Genomic DNA, 17,821 nt, shown 5'->3' with positions numbered 1-17,821 from the left:
ATCTCGAGGCCATCTTCTTTTCAGACGCCTAGCAGGATTATTAGGTAATGAAGGAGAAGCCAGGTTAGAAACAAGTGGATTTGGGTGGTTGAGAAGTTTGTTATGGAAGGAACGGTATCTGGATCTGGCCAAATCGGCAACATATGGAACACTGAGAATGTTGGATTGGTCCGATGGATGACTTGATTTGTGACAAAGTAAGGAGCATTAAGGATTTTGGACTGTAAGGATTGGATTCTGAAGGAATTTGATGGTTTAGTGGAGCCCCTGGATGAAAATTTAATTGTTAGAATATAAACACAGAGAATTTTTTTTTGTTCACCTATGTAGTCGATATTGTTACTAGACGTTTGTACTTTAATTTAAGACTAACACATGTAGTATTATCTTAGTCGTTTATACATAATATTGTAGAAGTAGATTAATAAATTAGTATACTCACACTTTTTATGAATATTTACTAGTAATGTTTTATTAGAACTATTTCGATGACTTAAAATTTTTCCAGATGGCCTAGAAAACCTTAAAAAACATTTTAATAATTGATAATTTGCAGAGCTTTTATTAGACTATTCATATCCATATCGGGGAATTTTAATCGTTAATGCAAAGCTGCTACTGGATCAATGAAGGTTATTAAGCAATTAAGGCTTAATGTTCTTATTTGTTTTCTAATCATTAAACTTAAATTACTCAGGACGGGTTCGGATAACGTTACAGACCACATCAAAAAAATTCTAGGTCATCGCTGACCGCGAACAAGTTCAGGTCCGCGGTCTCTTTAGTACAGATCTTGTTTCTCCGCTCTAACGGCCTTCCTTCTGTAGTCATGGTTTTATTTTGTAGGTTATAGTAGTTACAAAATAGGTCATATTTACGTTATGGTAAATAATTCGGTCTTACATTTCGTTACCAAACCCCTTAGTCCTCAATTTTTAATGCAAATATTACTACAAAATCACAATAGCACTTAAAAATTATTTAAATTTTAATATGGGAAAAGTAGCTTGAAGCAACAACTGACATTTATAAAGTACACTTCCATGTTACGATTGGCGGAATATATGTTGGGGCTAGACAGTTTCTGTTTGTGTCCCTCCGATTTACTAGGCCACCGATCTCGGATTAACAAGTGCATTTGATCGGGGTGAGGTCAATGCCCTCTTGAACTAGGCCTACTATCGATTAGACTAAGGCGACTCAATGATCGATAATACTGTACTGGTCAACTCTTTCCCACAATTTACCGATCAATATGACTGGAACCCCTTATCGTTAATTAATTGTGGTAATGCTTTTTGGGAGTTTTTTTCTTATCGGATCTAGTAGTGTGATAAAATGAACTAATTTCATAAAGGGGTTCAGGAAAATTACAAGCACCTATTAAAATTGTATCTTGTTCGTATTATTGTGTCTATGTACATTGTTGCGTGTGAATGCATATTTATTTTTACTTCTCGAAATCGAAAGAGTCTATTTTTAAGTAAATAAATAATTTCATGATAGCTTCTGGAAGTAGTTAAAAAAAAGTTAATAAAATTAAATTTGTTAAAATATGAGTCCTAATAGATTTAGGTCCTGTATTCCCACGGTTACATTTTTTCAAAAAGCAACATTTTTTCCCAAATAACAAAGGATCAATATTTTGTGAAGCTTATTCACATATAACTTATACATGTTTCACTTTCTTTGTGTTTTACGATATCTTTCTGAGTTCATTGCTACTCCACGTTCCAAAAAATCAACGAGAAGAACTCCCTTGGAGTCCCGAAACACAGCAGCCATTTCTTTTTTTTTTACCTTTCTTGCTGACAGCGTTTGCAACACTTTCACTGTTTTTTGAGAGAATATGTGTGCGCCCATTCCATCGACTGCTGTTTTGTTTCACAGTTGACATGCTTCATCGAAGTGTCGTCCCCGGTTACAGTACGATCCAAAACTACACTACCGTTTGTGCTCTATTCTTGGAGAAAGGTCAGTGTTGCAGCCAGTATCTGTTTCGTATGATCTTCCGTTAGGATTTTCGGAACCCATCGAGCACAAAATTTGTGGTAACCAAGCTTCTCTACCAAAATTTGATGCACCAAACTCCATGACATTTGGGGCAAATGTTCCTAAAGTTCTGTAATCGTGAAACGACGGTTTTCATTTGCATTGACAGGTTATCAGTCACAAGGCTGGGTCCTCGTCGTGAACAGTGGTACGGCCATTTTTAAAATCATGGATTAATCAACAGCTGGATGCGTACTGAATATAGGGATGTTTGGACACCAAGGCGGCTCTATCCCCACCCATCGCCACGATAGGCCAAAACGTCTATTACTTTCTGAACAACCTTCGTAAATAATAATTCTTATTTTTTAGTGATTTATGGATCAACGCGTCTTCCCTAAAACTCTTACTTAGGAAAAGGCACAGGATCTTCGCTCGGAGCTTTTACAAAGTAGTGTGTCAAGAGATTTTTTTTTATATTCGCTCAGGGACAGCTATATGAGCGAGGGGAACCACCCAGGGCCACGCGCCAAAGGCATATTACATAAGTGTTTTTTTCTATTTATTTCTTCTTTATTACCACTACCTGGTCATTTCTAACATATGGGGAAGTGTTATCTATAGGTAACCTATTCTGACCATGGTGGGAGTGTCAATTTTTCATTCCGTCGGATTGTCACGAAATGAAAGTCAACCTCCACACGGATTCGAATCGCTACAGTTCCGAGGTTGCTTAACCGATGCCTCAATTTCCTCGGCTACAAACGACCGAATTACATTAGTAACTTATACATTACTGACACGGGGGGTTCCTGGTCCCTTAACTCCTCTTAGGAGTTTTTCACTCCGTCCAACCCTCCAGCAGCCACCTGCACTAACTATGCGGAGCTCCACATTATCTTGTCACCCTGAATCCCTCAAGATTTAGATCCACTGCTTATTGAATTTGTTTGTTTCATACTTACGTCATATATTATCAGTTATTGTAGGCCAGGTGTAATAATTGGAACTATTATTTAGTTGTCTTCCTAAATCCATAAACCAATGCGACAATTGTTTTAAAAAGTAAGATCGACTTTAAAATAAACATCACGTAGAGGATATCTTGTTTGAACGTTGTAATTTTTTTAGGGAACAGCCTATACTCTACTACAGGATTGTCCAATTTAAAAAGCCTCAAAGGCCAAAATAAAAAATTAGAACGAGGTTGCGGGCCAAATAATAATTGTATACTTTTAAATTTTAAACTTTATAGTATCAATAAGGTTACTGTGTAAAAAGTTATTAATAAGTAATATTTCCCTATGTTGGCTAAGTATTTGTTATACATAAATAAGGAAAATAAATAGGCAAAATATTTTTATTATTTATCAATCTATACAAGCGTTGCTAAGACAATTAATATATATTTAGAATGTACATTCTGATCGACTAACGAACGAATATCCACCTCTAATTCTGTTGTAGCTGTAGATACATCAGAATGTTTATTTCTATTTTGGTTATTTATAAACTTCATCGACGAAAGCACACTTTCACATTGGTACTTCCGAACATAGATGTTATTTTTAGCCCATAATTTCGTAAGTTTAGGAATACATCTTTAGGCAGCAAATTAAAAGAAATCATTAGCGTGTTGTTTCTTGTTCATTAGAAACATGTCAGCTAGCATATAACATAATTCAAGTCGTAGTTCAGGTTGTGAGGATTATTATAAAGCAGCAGACTACTTCTGAGACTTTCAATTTCCTCGAATCTTGTATTGAACTCATAAATTATTTCTTGGATTTGGGAACTTCAGATTGAAAAATCGTGGTCTTTCAATTTAGCCTACTGAAAAGAAGTAGGGAATTTTTATAAGTTTTTGTTTTCCAAAGTTTGTATGAACCCTGTTGGCTTATTACGATAACCATTGATGATGCCTGCAAAATCTGATATTGTTTGTTTTTTTCCTTGCAGACTCCAATTCAAAATGTGAAGAGGATAGGTCATGTATGTTAAAAAATCGGATTGAACTAAAAATTCTGGATCTTCATACTTCTTTTCAAGTACAGTGGTTGATGGATCATATTCATTGAGAAATACTGAGATTTTTTTTTTAATTAGAACCCATCTCCCTCTAACATCACAGCGCTCCAGCGGTCAACTTGAAAACTATAAATCACTTCATCATTTTAAGCAGCTTATAACTTATATAAGTTTGGTATAAGTATATAATATAACTTATATTTGGTATAAGTTTGTTTATATCGAATTATAAAATCACTTTTCAATCGCGTTTCAACTTTTTTTTTTTGTCAAATGAATTCTCGCGGGCCGCGCAAAACGGTATCGCGGACCGTAAGGTGGACAATCTTGTTCTACAAGAACATATGTAATTAACCTTATTCTGAGTTATAAGATATTTAACCTTTGTTTAACCCAAGCCTAAGAACTATTTTTACAATCTGAAGTTACTCGGAAGAAAAACATGGTTTCAAATTACCTGTGGACAGACAAAGGTACATGATTTAAATTAGTGCTTTTACTCTTATTTTTCGTTTATGTGCCTTGGTTGTAATGGTAGATTAACATAATATTGAAATTTCCCCACATATATTGATACTAAAAAAAATAATTATTTTTGTTATTAGTTTTTTATTGTATTTTTTAACTCCTACTGTTCTATTAGTTGTTTTTATTAGCCGTTTATGTATGACAGTGTATTCCACTAATGTACAAGACCAATTGGTTAACTTCTCAAGCTTTTTATATTTCTTGATAGGCTGAGTGCCCAGTTTTTTACCATTGCCTGTATTTGTTTGTATTACATTTGTAGTTTCATGCATTTTAGTACAGGGTTCCTTAGTATTAATAAAGACTTAAGACATTCTGCTGTATAGATATGGACATCATTTAATGAACGGAAACCATTTTCATGACATATTAATATTTATTTTACATCAAAAAAATATTTTAATTTTCTTTATTTTTTATCTCCTTTTTTTCTATGTACAAAGTCCTATAGGACGTTGTAATTTAATGTCCATACTATTTCAGTCATTTAGTTCTCAGTTAAAAAATATGTTGATCCAGTCTACACCTAAAGAAAAAATTAGATAAACGGACTAGATTTTTAGATATTTAACAGATTAGATATTTAACAGAATTTATTAGTATCTCATTGAGGATTTAATCCAATGAAAATGTCTTTGGAAGAGATAATTAATGTACCCTTGCCTTCGAAAACACATCGTTACCTATTGCTTAACCAATTGTGTTAATTTTTTATTTTTACCTTGGATCAACATTTTCTCTCGCATTACCGCTGTTTGGAAACCCGGTGCTGCCACCCGTCAGACGAACAATACTCTTTAGAGAGCCTTTGTTTAGGATGTTGGGACGAGGTGTTTTGTGGTCTATTTGCTGGGGGTATTGCTGCCTCACGTAGTCAGGCACTCGGCTATTCTCTCTTTATCTCCTTCTGGCACTTGCTAAACGATCAACAAAGGATAGAGGAAAAAAATACAATAGAAAATTACTATGCTCTCTTTTTTTCTTAAATTTTTTTTTACCATACCAAATAAATTTAATTATATGCCTGTGTAGTATAACAAGAATTTAAGAAAAGAATTATTAGTTAGTTTTAGAAGCGATTACTAATTATTAGTACTTTTTTTTTTGCCGTTAATAATTCTAAGGTGAAAATTATTTTCCTTTGTTGTATCTTCTTTTCAACCTGTCCGAGGTTATTTAATTTTTATAAACGATTTAGAAAGTCGGGTGATCCTAAGGAGTACCTAGGAGGGGAAACTTTTGGTAAGTCAGTATTTCAATGATTTTTGGTTTTTAATGAGGGGATTCACTATAGTCCGTACGCTAAGAGGATACCTCTGAGTAGCAGGGGACGAATATTCAAATTTCCCCTATATCATACCCCAATCCGTCACAAAGTCTAAATGAGAATGATTAAGTAGTAACGTTGTAAGAACTTTTTTTTTTTAATCAAACAAAGTCAGCAGAGAGGAAACAAACAGGTTTCTAAGGATGTAAGTAACTCGATAGCGATTTGATATTTTTTGTATGGGTATTGGTAGGACGTTGTAAGCTAGTGTGTTAGGGTGTCACCGTAGCAACCACGATTCTGGCCTGCGCAGATAGACTTTCGTAGCGGCCCCACGAAATGTAAATTCGACAGTCCCCATTTCGTTAGAACTCCTAAAACCTATAGGATAATCCCTAGCCCCCCCCTCCCGAATGCCATAAATGGCCTAGAAAGGGGGATAAACCAAAAAAATGATAAATAAGTGAAATTAAATTAGTTGTGGGAGAAGTATCGACGGCCATAGTCTGCTTTTCATCCCTACTTACAAAAACTGACAGTTCAGTTTTTTCATACTAAAAATAACACGGTACAGGTTATGTCTTTTACTGATACATACTACCCAAAACTGTAGGTCCTAGCTGCTCTAATTGGATTAAACATTTATTTGACCCAGCGGTTCGGAAATGTTTTGCGGGACATTGTGTAAGGTTCAGTTATTAGAACGAGAATCTAATTTTCTGTTTTGTGGTTCCTTTCCCTCTCGTGGTGTTGCGTAACATAGTAGTCATTCCTGACTCATAGCGGGCTGTACACGTTAACTAATTAGGAAAATTAAAAATTATGACGTTAACCTATGAGCTTCTCGGTTATGGAACTGAATAATTTATATTACGAAAACAGATGAATTCGTGCTATCATTTATGCTGAATGGTGTCTGAATTCCTCTTATACTATGGTAATATATTATCAAATAGGATAGAAAATTGACAATAAGTCAGAACTTATGAACGAACTTATCCATCTGTTTAATTACCGCCAAGAAAATATATTACAAATTTCTGTCTCTATTGATAATCGCTCACGACCTCCCAACGTACAAAACAAGTTGTTGGTTGTTTAATGTGTTATACATTTCTATGTAATATGATGCTCCAAAACATTTTTATCTTATAAAACTACAATAAATAAATTTAAAAAATGATGGCAATAATAAAAATAAATTTGAGATGCTCATAATTATTTGTATTGTTTCATTAAATGAATATTTGAATTTCTAAACTGTTATTTACAGTTTTTCCTTTTATAATATTAGGTTAATTGTTCCATCAAGTTGTCCTCCTCGGGACCCCGCTTTTTCCCCCCTATTTTGATAAATCTCATTGGTGAAAGGTTTACCTCTCTCCTTATTGCCCAATGAATCTTTATTATTACCCAATATTACTGGACATAAGCCACTTTTCCTTAAAATCTTTTCCTACTTATAAATATCTAATTAGGTAGATCATCTCTGCCCTCCCCTCTTTCATAAATAAATATGGTGCTATTCTTCTCCTTCCACTCTTCTAACACCTCTTACTTAGTCTTCTTTTATGTATTTACATGTAACCATAAGAACCAATTCCTTAGTCATTAAACATGAACTAACTTAGACTTCATGTATGTTCTTTCTAGTTTCTTTTAATGTAGGGGTAACATTTTATTTTACAAGAAAAATAAATCTTAGTCTTTGCCGGTGTTATGACCTGTAAATTGCGGATCCCGTGGTATACTAGTACAAGAGCCCAAGAGGAGAAAAAAAGCAGTTATCTTACCCCAATTTCTGATTACTTTAATGAAAACTATGTATAATTACTAGTCAGCATTGATGAGTCTATCAAGTATGGGTTAAGGTAGGGGGAATAAAAAATGGCGGCTGTTTCAAAGCGAGAAAAAAAAAACCTAATTTTTCATTCGGAACTCTATATCTTAAAAAGTAGGAACATCACAAGAAAACCTAAGAGAACGCCATTTAAAGAAAAGTAAATTTTCTAAAACATGAGCCCTAATAGAGTTGTTTACGTTAAATATTTTTCGAGATGTAGCCTTTTAAAAAGCAACATTTCATAAAAATGTTGTATGGGACGTACTAAAAGATCAGTAGTTAGTGAATTTATTTTGAAAAATTTATATCTCAAAAACCATTTGGTGTACAGATGTCTATTAGCACTCAAATTAAAGATAGTTTAATAAGCTATAAAGTAGATTATGATGTTTATCTTAGTAGGAGTAATAGTTTTCATGAAATTTGCTAAAATAAATTGATTTATAGTTGTTCGGACAAATTTTCATTTGCCAAATTTATATTCATATGAGAATATCATAAAAACTACTAGCCCTACGAAGATAGTGTCATAAACTACTTTATAGTAAGTTAAATTTCCTTTATTTTGAGTGTTGGACATATGTGCGTCTTATGGATCTAGAGATTTTTTTCAAAAATCCAACATTTTTTGGACAAACAACTAGAAATTAACATTTAGTGAGTTTATTTTGTCAAATATTATAAAAACTACTACTCCTACATATAAATAATAAATAATAATAAATTCTAAACTAGCTACAAATCTTTCAGTAGATTTTTAAGAAATTTTGCTTTTTAAAAACTATATCTCGAGAACTATTGGACGTAAATAGCTCTTCTAGGGCTAATATTTCAGCAAATTTACTCTTCTTTAAATAAAGTTCTCTTAGATTTTCTAGTGTTGTTGGTAGTTTTTAAGATGTACAGCTCCGAATGAAGAATCAATGTTTTTTTAAGGTTTTCAAACAGCCGCCATTTTTTAACCCCCCTACCTATACTTGGCAGACTCATCAATTTTGACTAGTAATTATACCTAGTTTTTATTGAAGTAATCACAAATTGGGGTGCGATAAGTGCCTTTTTTTCTTCCTGGCTCTTGTACTGTACGCTCTCGCCCGCAAAACCAATTTCGTGAACCTCTGATCAATGCATGTTCCTGACTTGGAGGAACATGTTTAACGCAGGTTTCTCATTTTCATCAGTTCCTTATTCTTTTCAGTTTTTGCCGAGAATCGTCTAAAATGTTAGAAATAAGCGCGAGTGTGAGTTGTTACCACTAAGTATGTGCATAAAATATTACATTGTGAATTATTTTTTGTCAATCTGAACGTATTTTATTATACTGATTCTTTTCGACTGTTATTCAGTAGTCTAGTGTATTTCAGACAACCAACCTATGATAAAAATTTTTAAAAGAAATAATATATTGTCAATAAAAATTTATTGATGATAATTAGTAATGTTTTAATATTGAACAGGTATTTAGAAAACGTAATAGAGAGAGGGCAACTATTCCTTATCAGTTTCATTACGTTGGCTGTTCTGGCTGATTAGATAACAGTGTGCGTTTTATTTTAGGTGCACAGGGAAAGAGTTACCAACGTAGATCGTACCGGCAGAGCATCATGGATTGCGGTACCTGTTTCAGCAAGTACTTACTGTGCCTCTTCAACTTCGTCATACTGGTAAGTACAAACAAATTATAAATTAGCATTTGCATTATAATTTTGTAAGTGATTTCTTTTTTTTCTGTAGATCAATATGTCTATTAGTCCCTTCTATCTCTGATTCCAATTTAATCTATATTGCCTCTGGGTAATATAATTTGATTATTATTTATTTATGATTATTGTAAAAAAAATTAAAAATATTTTTTAAACTACCAAAAGAAAGTTTCTCCATATGATTTCATGTATTTATTATATATTCCAAAATAATTTTGGAATTGGCCTTACCATCTCAGGTTTTCTTAAATTTTTCATAGGTTTTGTGTAGGCCTTTCTTCGCTTTCTTTGAAAACTTGTTTATATCAAGTGATAATTTTAGGAGTTCCACTGTTCTAGGCTATTACCATAAAAAATTATTTTACTTTTCTTTTTTTTTTTACCATGGTTCGGAACTTATTCACAAACAAGAACGCTTCCATCTTACTTCTACCTTGTTCATTCAAATGGCATTGTCTCTGCATTTCATCCTATATTGATTTTGAAGCCGAAAAGGTTAGGATGCCCTGAACAGCTATAATCTATTCTCGAATACATTTTTGATAGCCACAGTTTCTCAAAATATCGTGTAGAATACTGTAAGGTTTAGTTCTTTAAATCCAACTCCATTCTAGATAAGTACCGTTAAAGTAGTTGATCAAACTTTATGCTGATGGTACTGGAATATTCCTTAGTCTCATTGACGTAACAAATGCTTTAGAGAGAACTTAAACATATATATTGCATTATGTATAAAATATACGATTAAAAATAATTAAGAGTAAAATAAAAATGGACTTAAGCCACTAATAATATAATCTATTAGCTAAATTTAGTAATGATGTCTCATATGCTATTGGTAGACATTTATAGTTTTCTCCTCCAGCTCTAAATTATCATGGATTAGATATAGATCCTACAAGCTTAACCCACCTGTTAGCACCGTATCTTAGTCGAAGATTAAAGATACTGATTTTTCATTTCCCCATTTTTATTAGTAAAAATATCTTCCGTTTTCATGGAGTTTTAGCATTTTTAAAATAACATTCAAAAAATTCAAATCAAAATATATTAAACAAACGATTAAATGACGAACATAATATATCTAATGTACAAGAATTTATTATAGTTGTTGTTGTCTGGGGCTTAAGGGCGTAAAACCCTGAGGTCATCAACGCCCATGTTTCGTGCTTTATATTCTTTTTCTATAATTCTATTTCACTTTAAATAATTTCGAAAAAAAATTTAAATAATTACTTCTGTTGGTATTTTTTATTACGTATAACAGATTTTCTGGTTTAAACCTTATTTTAAAGGCCATTCCTTTTTAAGAAAACTAAGACCATTTCCACGTTCTTCTGGTCATCATTCAGAGCATCCGATACACTCGGTCCTACTCCCAATCTACTCAAGTTTGCAGAATACAAATTTATTATAGTATCCGAACATTGATGAAATTTTATGATTTATTTTTGAATGTCCTATAAATTATAATTTGAATTATAATATATATTAAATTATAACATATAATACAAAATATATTAAACATACGATTAAATGACGAACATAATATATCTAATGTTCAAGAATTTATTATAGTATCCGAACATTGATGAAATTTTATGATTTATTTGTGAATGTCCTATAAATTATAAAAAGATATACGTTTCAGGATTATGTATTATTACAATATTTATTTATACAATATTATTTATTATTGGTTTATATAATTTTCAGAAAAATGTTCGTGAAGCCGTAGTAAACTATTTATAAAATTTATAACTATAATAAACGATATCAACGAAAACACAATAAAAAATCTAAAATGGGAGAAAAACGGAATTCCAATTTGGACAATCCTAAAAGATCTATTTTTGTTTTTAAATGAGCGAGTTTTCAGAAAGTTATGATTATTGGTTTGTATGTTTATATTGTTGAATATTTATTTATTTGTCGACATCCCCCCTTTATGAATGGATATTGTCTTTTATTCTTTAATTCCCTCTTATAAGTACTCTTTGCAAATATGTTAACAGTTCGATATAAAGGAATGTCACGATTTCCTTTTTTATTTTTTCATCTAATAACTCAATTCTGAAAAAAAAAAAAAAAAATGTGACGTCGATTGTTTTTTTCACGTCGTCTTAATGTAAAGGTGTACTTGAATAATAATTTATCCATAAAAGACCATATAAAATTTATTTTTCGGTTAAAACGTTATTGAAGTTTCATAACTTTAATAATGTGTATTAATATGCATTATGTATGTGTATAATATGTATTTTAATCGATAACCGAGCTCCATTAGGTTTTTATAATTTTTGTAATTATAATATGTGAAAAAAGCTTATGCTTTGTGAGCTACAAACCAAAATCGCTCTATTTGGTCATAACTTTTTTCTACTCAAGAAATCAGGGATTTCATTATCCTGAAACCTCCCCATGGTGAAAAGAGACATTTTGAAAAATACTGCACGTAAATCGGTCCTCTAATTCAAAAATTTATTGTGGACAACGATTCGACCACTTCCTTTTATAAATATAGATATTGTGAATAAAATAAATCTAGGTTTAAGGTTTTTGGAATTTTTTTCATGAGGGACTTGATGAGAGTTATTGACTGTTAAACTTCTAACCACAAACCAACCATAAAGAAGTCAAAATTGAGTTGCTCCAGATGAAATTATATTTTGTTCATTCCTAATATAATTCAATTTACAATAGAATTGAAATTTGTTGTTCAGTGCAAAATGATTTTCATCCATTGGATAAATAAATTTAGTACGAAATAAAAAAAAATGCATTCTGATCTCGTGCTTCTTTATTTTTTTAATGGTTAATTTGTGTGTGTAAATGAACCATACGACTTTTGGTTTATTCCTCGCCGAAATATTTAAATTAAAAAAGAAAAATGAATTTTTTATTTCTACATTGATTATAAATTACATTTTTTTCTGAACTCTCAGCTCATTCGGGGCCGAATAAAATCCTTAGAAACTGAAAATCAATTATATAAACATTTTTCAGATTAGATTTTGAAAATAAACCGGAAAAAGTTTTTATTTTTGTAATTATTTCGAGATTTAGTTATAGATATTATTTTGCTAGAACACTTTTCTTTTCTATTTTTTTTTTACTACGTAACTCAAATCGATGAAAATTTATATCGTAATTTTTTTTTTTTTAAATTAATATCATATAATAAAAAAAATAGAGTATAATGCTCTTGATAAAAATATTAGAACCACTTGAATAAAATATTTATTATTATTTTTTATATTACTTTTTGTTATAATGAAAGTAACGTTATCCCCAATATTTTAAATTTATTTATTAAGCAATTACTAAAAGAAACTAAATATATTTTGGTAGGAGTAGAATAATAATAATCATAAAAATTAAATTATAATAATAAATTTTCTTATGGCTTTTATGTCTAATTGTAACAGTTTTACTCAAATTATTGCAATACAACTGTGTAGCATTATAATAGGTTAATTAATATGTGCATTCATTAATCCAGTGTTTTAATTAGTCATAGAAATTACTCCAAGAGTTTTTTTTTTATATTTCACTTATCTTTATGGATATCCAAGGACTGTTAAAATGATATAATGTTTCCTTTGTTGTTATATCCAATGTTATGACATTATAAATGTTGATTACTTTGTTTACTGTTCCTAAACATCTAGTGTATGTGAATCATACTGTTTGCAAACTTGCCTTTTCGGGATTCACATAAGTAACTGGTTACAGCAGTTCTATTTTGAGAGTGTATGAGACATTAAATTGCACTGTTTATTTCAAGATTATTTCTCTCAGTTCAATTCGTTTCCTCAGTTTCATTTATTTAAGAGCACTAATTGTCAGCAATGTCTTACCCGAATCAATGATATTTTTAAATTTATTTTTACTGTTATTTTAATCAAGTATATTCTTACCGAAACTACTCATTTTTAAGAAGTAGTTACTTTGTAACTGTTGTAAAAAAGAAGAAACTATGTCTTGCTCATTTTATAGCTGTAGTTTGTTACACAACTCTAAAAAGATCTGTGGATTTATTTTTATGCTAATTTTTCTTTAATCAATTTGAACTGATTATAATTATAAGATGTAATTGTACTTATATACTTCTACATTTATATAGGAGAACCAAAATATGTAGTTAGAAATTAGGGCTTTAAAAAAGGTATCAGCCAAATAGGCAAATTCGAAAACATTCTGAAATGATGTTCGTTTTCTCTTTTATTTATTAAAAAATAGATATTTTCAATCCATACAAGAGTTTACAAAAAATATAAAGGTAGATGGAATTCAATGGACATTCTAGGGTTAAAATAGAAATACTGAGTAACGGTATTTAGCCAACAGACTAGTGTAAGATAAACTTAATATGAAGAAACAGAGATTGTATATACAACTACAGACTAGTATTTACAACTAATCTCCTAGAGTGTCCTCCGACTACTCTATTCGACTTAGCTCCTTAATTCAATGAAAATGATCTTTAACATACTTAAATTATTTATCTGGCTGGGGTGTAGGGAGGTGGAGATGTGTTGAGATTTATTGGAAGGGGTTAGATCCTTGTGGGTGGTTTCTGGAAATTTGAATAAATAGACTCAGGCTTGTGTGATAGTTTTCTATGAGGGTAACGCGAATAATATTGAGGTGGTTACTGATTTAAATCACCCCTTAACTAATGCAGTCCGGGAAGAGTTTTTTATAAACGAAAGGACAATTCCCTTACAGAAAGCTGTAGAAATGTGGAAAGTTTATATCTTCTTTTCATAGAGAACGTACCCTTCCATTCGGAGTATCTTTTTTAATTGTCATTAAAAAAAAATACCATTATGGTGATATCCTAACAAAAGATATATCAAGTCACAAGTAATTACTATTCTTTCTGAGATAAAGTATTTATTTATAAATCTATGTTAGATAATGGCATTTATGAAGTTACAAATTACTATAAGAAAACTGTAGAAATTGGACGAGATTTATGCGGAATTATGAGTGTGGATCTGATGGTATCCCACGTTCTCGGTGTGATGCGAATTTAGATATCTGAAACTTGTGTATTTTTTTTTTTACTTTCTCACTTATATCAAATCATCTCTGTATCTATATTGAGTCATAAAATTGTCAGTTTAAAACGGGAAAAAAATTTAATTACCTACTACAGTCGACAGTAATTTCTATTTATAATTTCTATCTCTTTAGAGAAAGCAGCAAACCGATTATTTTATTACTAATTAATTTTTTAACCTAACTTCGGCGAAGCTAAAAAGGAGGTTAATGTCTTTAGGGGTGTCACATAATCTAACTTTCTCATTAGTAGGATTGTAAAATTTATGAGGGAAATGCCTAGTCATTTCATGATTCTTTTGTTACGATTTTTCCTCAGAATACTAAAATTAAGTCTGTTAAATCCATTCTATTATTTCTTTAGGCTCTATTTCGAGCGATTTTAAAGTCACTCAGTTATATCCCGTGAGTGTTTTCAAACAATTTGAGTCCAAAAGATTTAAATAATATTTTATTATATTTCGATATTATTAAAATTAATTACTGGTGGCAGTATGGCAGATAATTACAGATAAAGTCAGCACTTATAACCGTCCGGTAACCTACCCCTACACTCTGACTTACTCGTGTGGTTTATGACGTTTTCTTTTCTTCTTCATGGTCTATATAATTGAGCCAATATCGAATTTCGTCATCATATTGTCTATGTAGGGGATATAATAAAGCAATAATACTATTATATCAATTTTTTATTTTATTTTTTTTGTAATTACTAACAATCCACTTTAAAAATATATCTCCTAGATAAAATAGGGGTATAAGATAGAGTTATTTCTGTGATCGCTTTTTCCCCGTTAAATTATTTTTTATTTAAATGAAACTTCTTTTGCCACGGAAGAAAAACTTGTTTCAATCACATTATTAAACTGTTTCGAGGTGAAGTCCTATGTTTATTTCTTGCTTACAAAACTCCCACATAGACCTAGCTTCCTCTCATGTTAGAAACCTATCTCCACCTCCCCAGGTTGTAAATAAATAGTCCTTAAGTTAGAGAAAAGAATTATTCTGTTTCTGGTTCTAGAGTTTTGAGAATGTCGATTAGAGTTGTCGGAGAATACTCTTAAGAGATAGTTTTGGAATACTATTAAATTATGCTATGTAATTTATTTTTTAATTATGAAAGATTAATTAGGATTATTAATTAAAAAAGATTTCGTAAGCATTTATATTCTAAAATCTTTTTGCGGTTTTCTGCCACGATATTTATGTAGCGATTCAGCCCATATCATAAGCACATATAAATTTGATTCTAAAAATCATGAGATTTCCGTTGAAAATAATTCAGTCCTTGAATAATATTTTTATTTATTTTTTTATTAAATATTTTATTTTCTTGTTTTATGGATTGTGTTCTATATTCCTTATGTTTTAAAAGAAGATCGGTATTGTGAAAATATATCTTGAAACTCTAAGCTGAATTTATAGCTGATATTTTCCTTTTCTTTTATTACTGGTTCAAAGAATGTATATTTAATCTTACTCCCGATTTAAACGGCTTATCTAAAATTCATTTCGTTCGATATTGTTTCTGTCAGTAGATGCCGTCTCGCGTGAAACTATCCTTGAAGGTCGTGTCACGTCCTTTTGATATTTTGTGTAAATATGATTTTTTTTTTGGCGGTCAGTGCTTTAATATTTTATCTGCTAAAGGTTCTCGTTTTGGTAAATTATTTAACATTGTTTGAACTAGGAACTACACGTATAGATATTATGATTAATTATCACCGAAGTTTCCATTTCGGATCATTTGTACACCAGGAATGTTTTTTTTGTTTTATTTTTTTATTGTTCCTTTATTTATTCTCTCTTTCGTAGCATAGAATGCGTGTAATGAATCGGATTTACAGAAAATCATCTTCAATTATATTCTTTGTATTCTTTAAAGATATTTGTTAAAACAAATTATTATTATTATTATTGTATAGAAGATAATTTTCTCCTCTGCTTATATTGGTAGGATTGTAGAGGATACCTTTAGTACTTTCTCCGTTTTCATGCGCAATGTGTTGTCCTTCTTGTGAGAAGACGTCATGCTGACACCGCATATTGCTGAACAACTTTCGTTCCTCTCCTCTTTATTTGTTAACCACGTCTTTCCACTTTTCCTGACATCTTTTGGATCTGGTTTTGCCTAACAAATTAAATTATTGCGGTTAATTAATTGCCATTTCTTTCAGGCTATTTAAAGTTTGATTTTTGACTGAAATATAGAAAGTTTATAATATAATACGCCCTCCTTGTGTCTAATAGTTTAAAAAAAAATCGTGAAAAAATGGGATATTCATCAATTTAATTAATATGTCGATAATTTTCTTGTTATTTTCATATTTTCTAGCTGTTTTGGTAGGTTTTTTGGCCTGGATCAAATATGTGTTTTATTGTTGGTGGTTAGAGACACTGAAGTGTTGGTGACCCTCTACCTGACAATCATATCCTTGGTACAATGTTGCAAGGAATCAGTTAACATGACAGCTGTAGTTCTAATCTTTGATGTTTTTATAATAATAAATTTATTATAAAAGAAACATCTTTCTCTTAGTTGAAGCCACTATCTATTCTTCCAAGTGTGAATGTTGGTATTAGCTTAAATACACATAGATTTAATGTCACGTATTAATGTTGAGAGGAACAGCTGAGGTTAGTCCTTCTAACTCGTCAGCAGTTCTAACGTCGACGGAAGCTTCCATGGCCTTTGTGATCGGCGACAGTTCAGTGCTGCCAACTAACAGCTTCCTCATTAGAACGTTGATCAAGCCACCAATGGCTGAGTCTTGCTCATAATCTCTCGCCTATAAATTATATGATATTTGCATGGCATTGTCCAAAATTTATGTTTAACTAACGTTTCAATGTTGTCTCTCCACTTACATGACTTACAAGGATGTCAAAAATATTATGAGTTTACTTGTCTAAATAGTTTTTTGTTCATATACTGAAATAGGCACGCTTTATTTGATTTACTTCGGATAAGTTCTTATTTTCTTTATTTGTTTTACAAAAAAATATTCAGTTTCCTCTCTTGATTTAAAACTACAAAAAGAAAAAAAAAAAAAAAAATTAACCTTATTTTTGGTATGAGCATACATATGGGTGGTATCAATTCTTTTTTCAATGTGAAAATAAATTTTAAGTTAATATCAATAGAGATCAAACCAAACGGTCAATTCAAACTTTAAAACTTTTTTTTTATTTTAACCAAGTTTTGTCCTTATTTTCGTCCCTTAAAACCGTTTTAGTAAAATGTGAAAACGTCGGATGGCACTTTTGAAAAAATATCATGTAAAATAAAAAAGTTATGGCAGTAAAAATTTATCTTGATTAATATTTTTTTTGTTTTTTTATAAAAATATAATTTTTCATATTTTTAATCAAAGCATCGCTTAAAAATTAATA

General features: G+C 30.9%; 1 protein-coding gene across 1 annotated transcript in view; it reads left to right on the top strand.

The window, feature by feature from the left end:
* Nucleotides 1–17,821, top strand: part of LOC106682216 (tetraspanin-1) — a 153,384-nt gene that overhangs the window by 19,141 nt on the left and 116,422 nt on the right. Inside the window, exon 2 of the mRNA XM_014422951.3 lies at nt 9,216–9,322. Within this exon, the coding sequence (XP_014278437.1) occupies nt 9,216–9,322 (107 nt within the window). The remainder of the gene's footprint in view (nt 1–9,215; nt 9,323–17,821) is intronic.

The sequence above is a fragment of the Halyomorpha halys genome, unplaced genomic scaffold, assembly GCF_000696795.3.
Source record: "Halyomorpha halys isolate HHAL.00 unplaced genomic scaffold, Hhal_1.1 Scaffold396.1, whole genome shotgun sequence".
Taxonomy (NCBI): domain Eukaryota; kingdom Metazoa; phylum Arthropoda; class Insecta; order Hemiptera; family Pentatomidae; genus Halyomorpha; species Halyomorpha halys.
The sequence above is the reverse complement of the archived record's forward strand: the minus strand, read 5'-3'. Positions and strand labels throughout refer to the sequence as shown.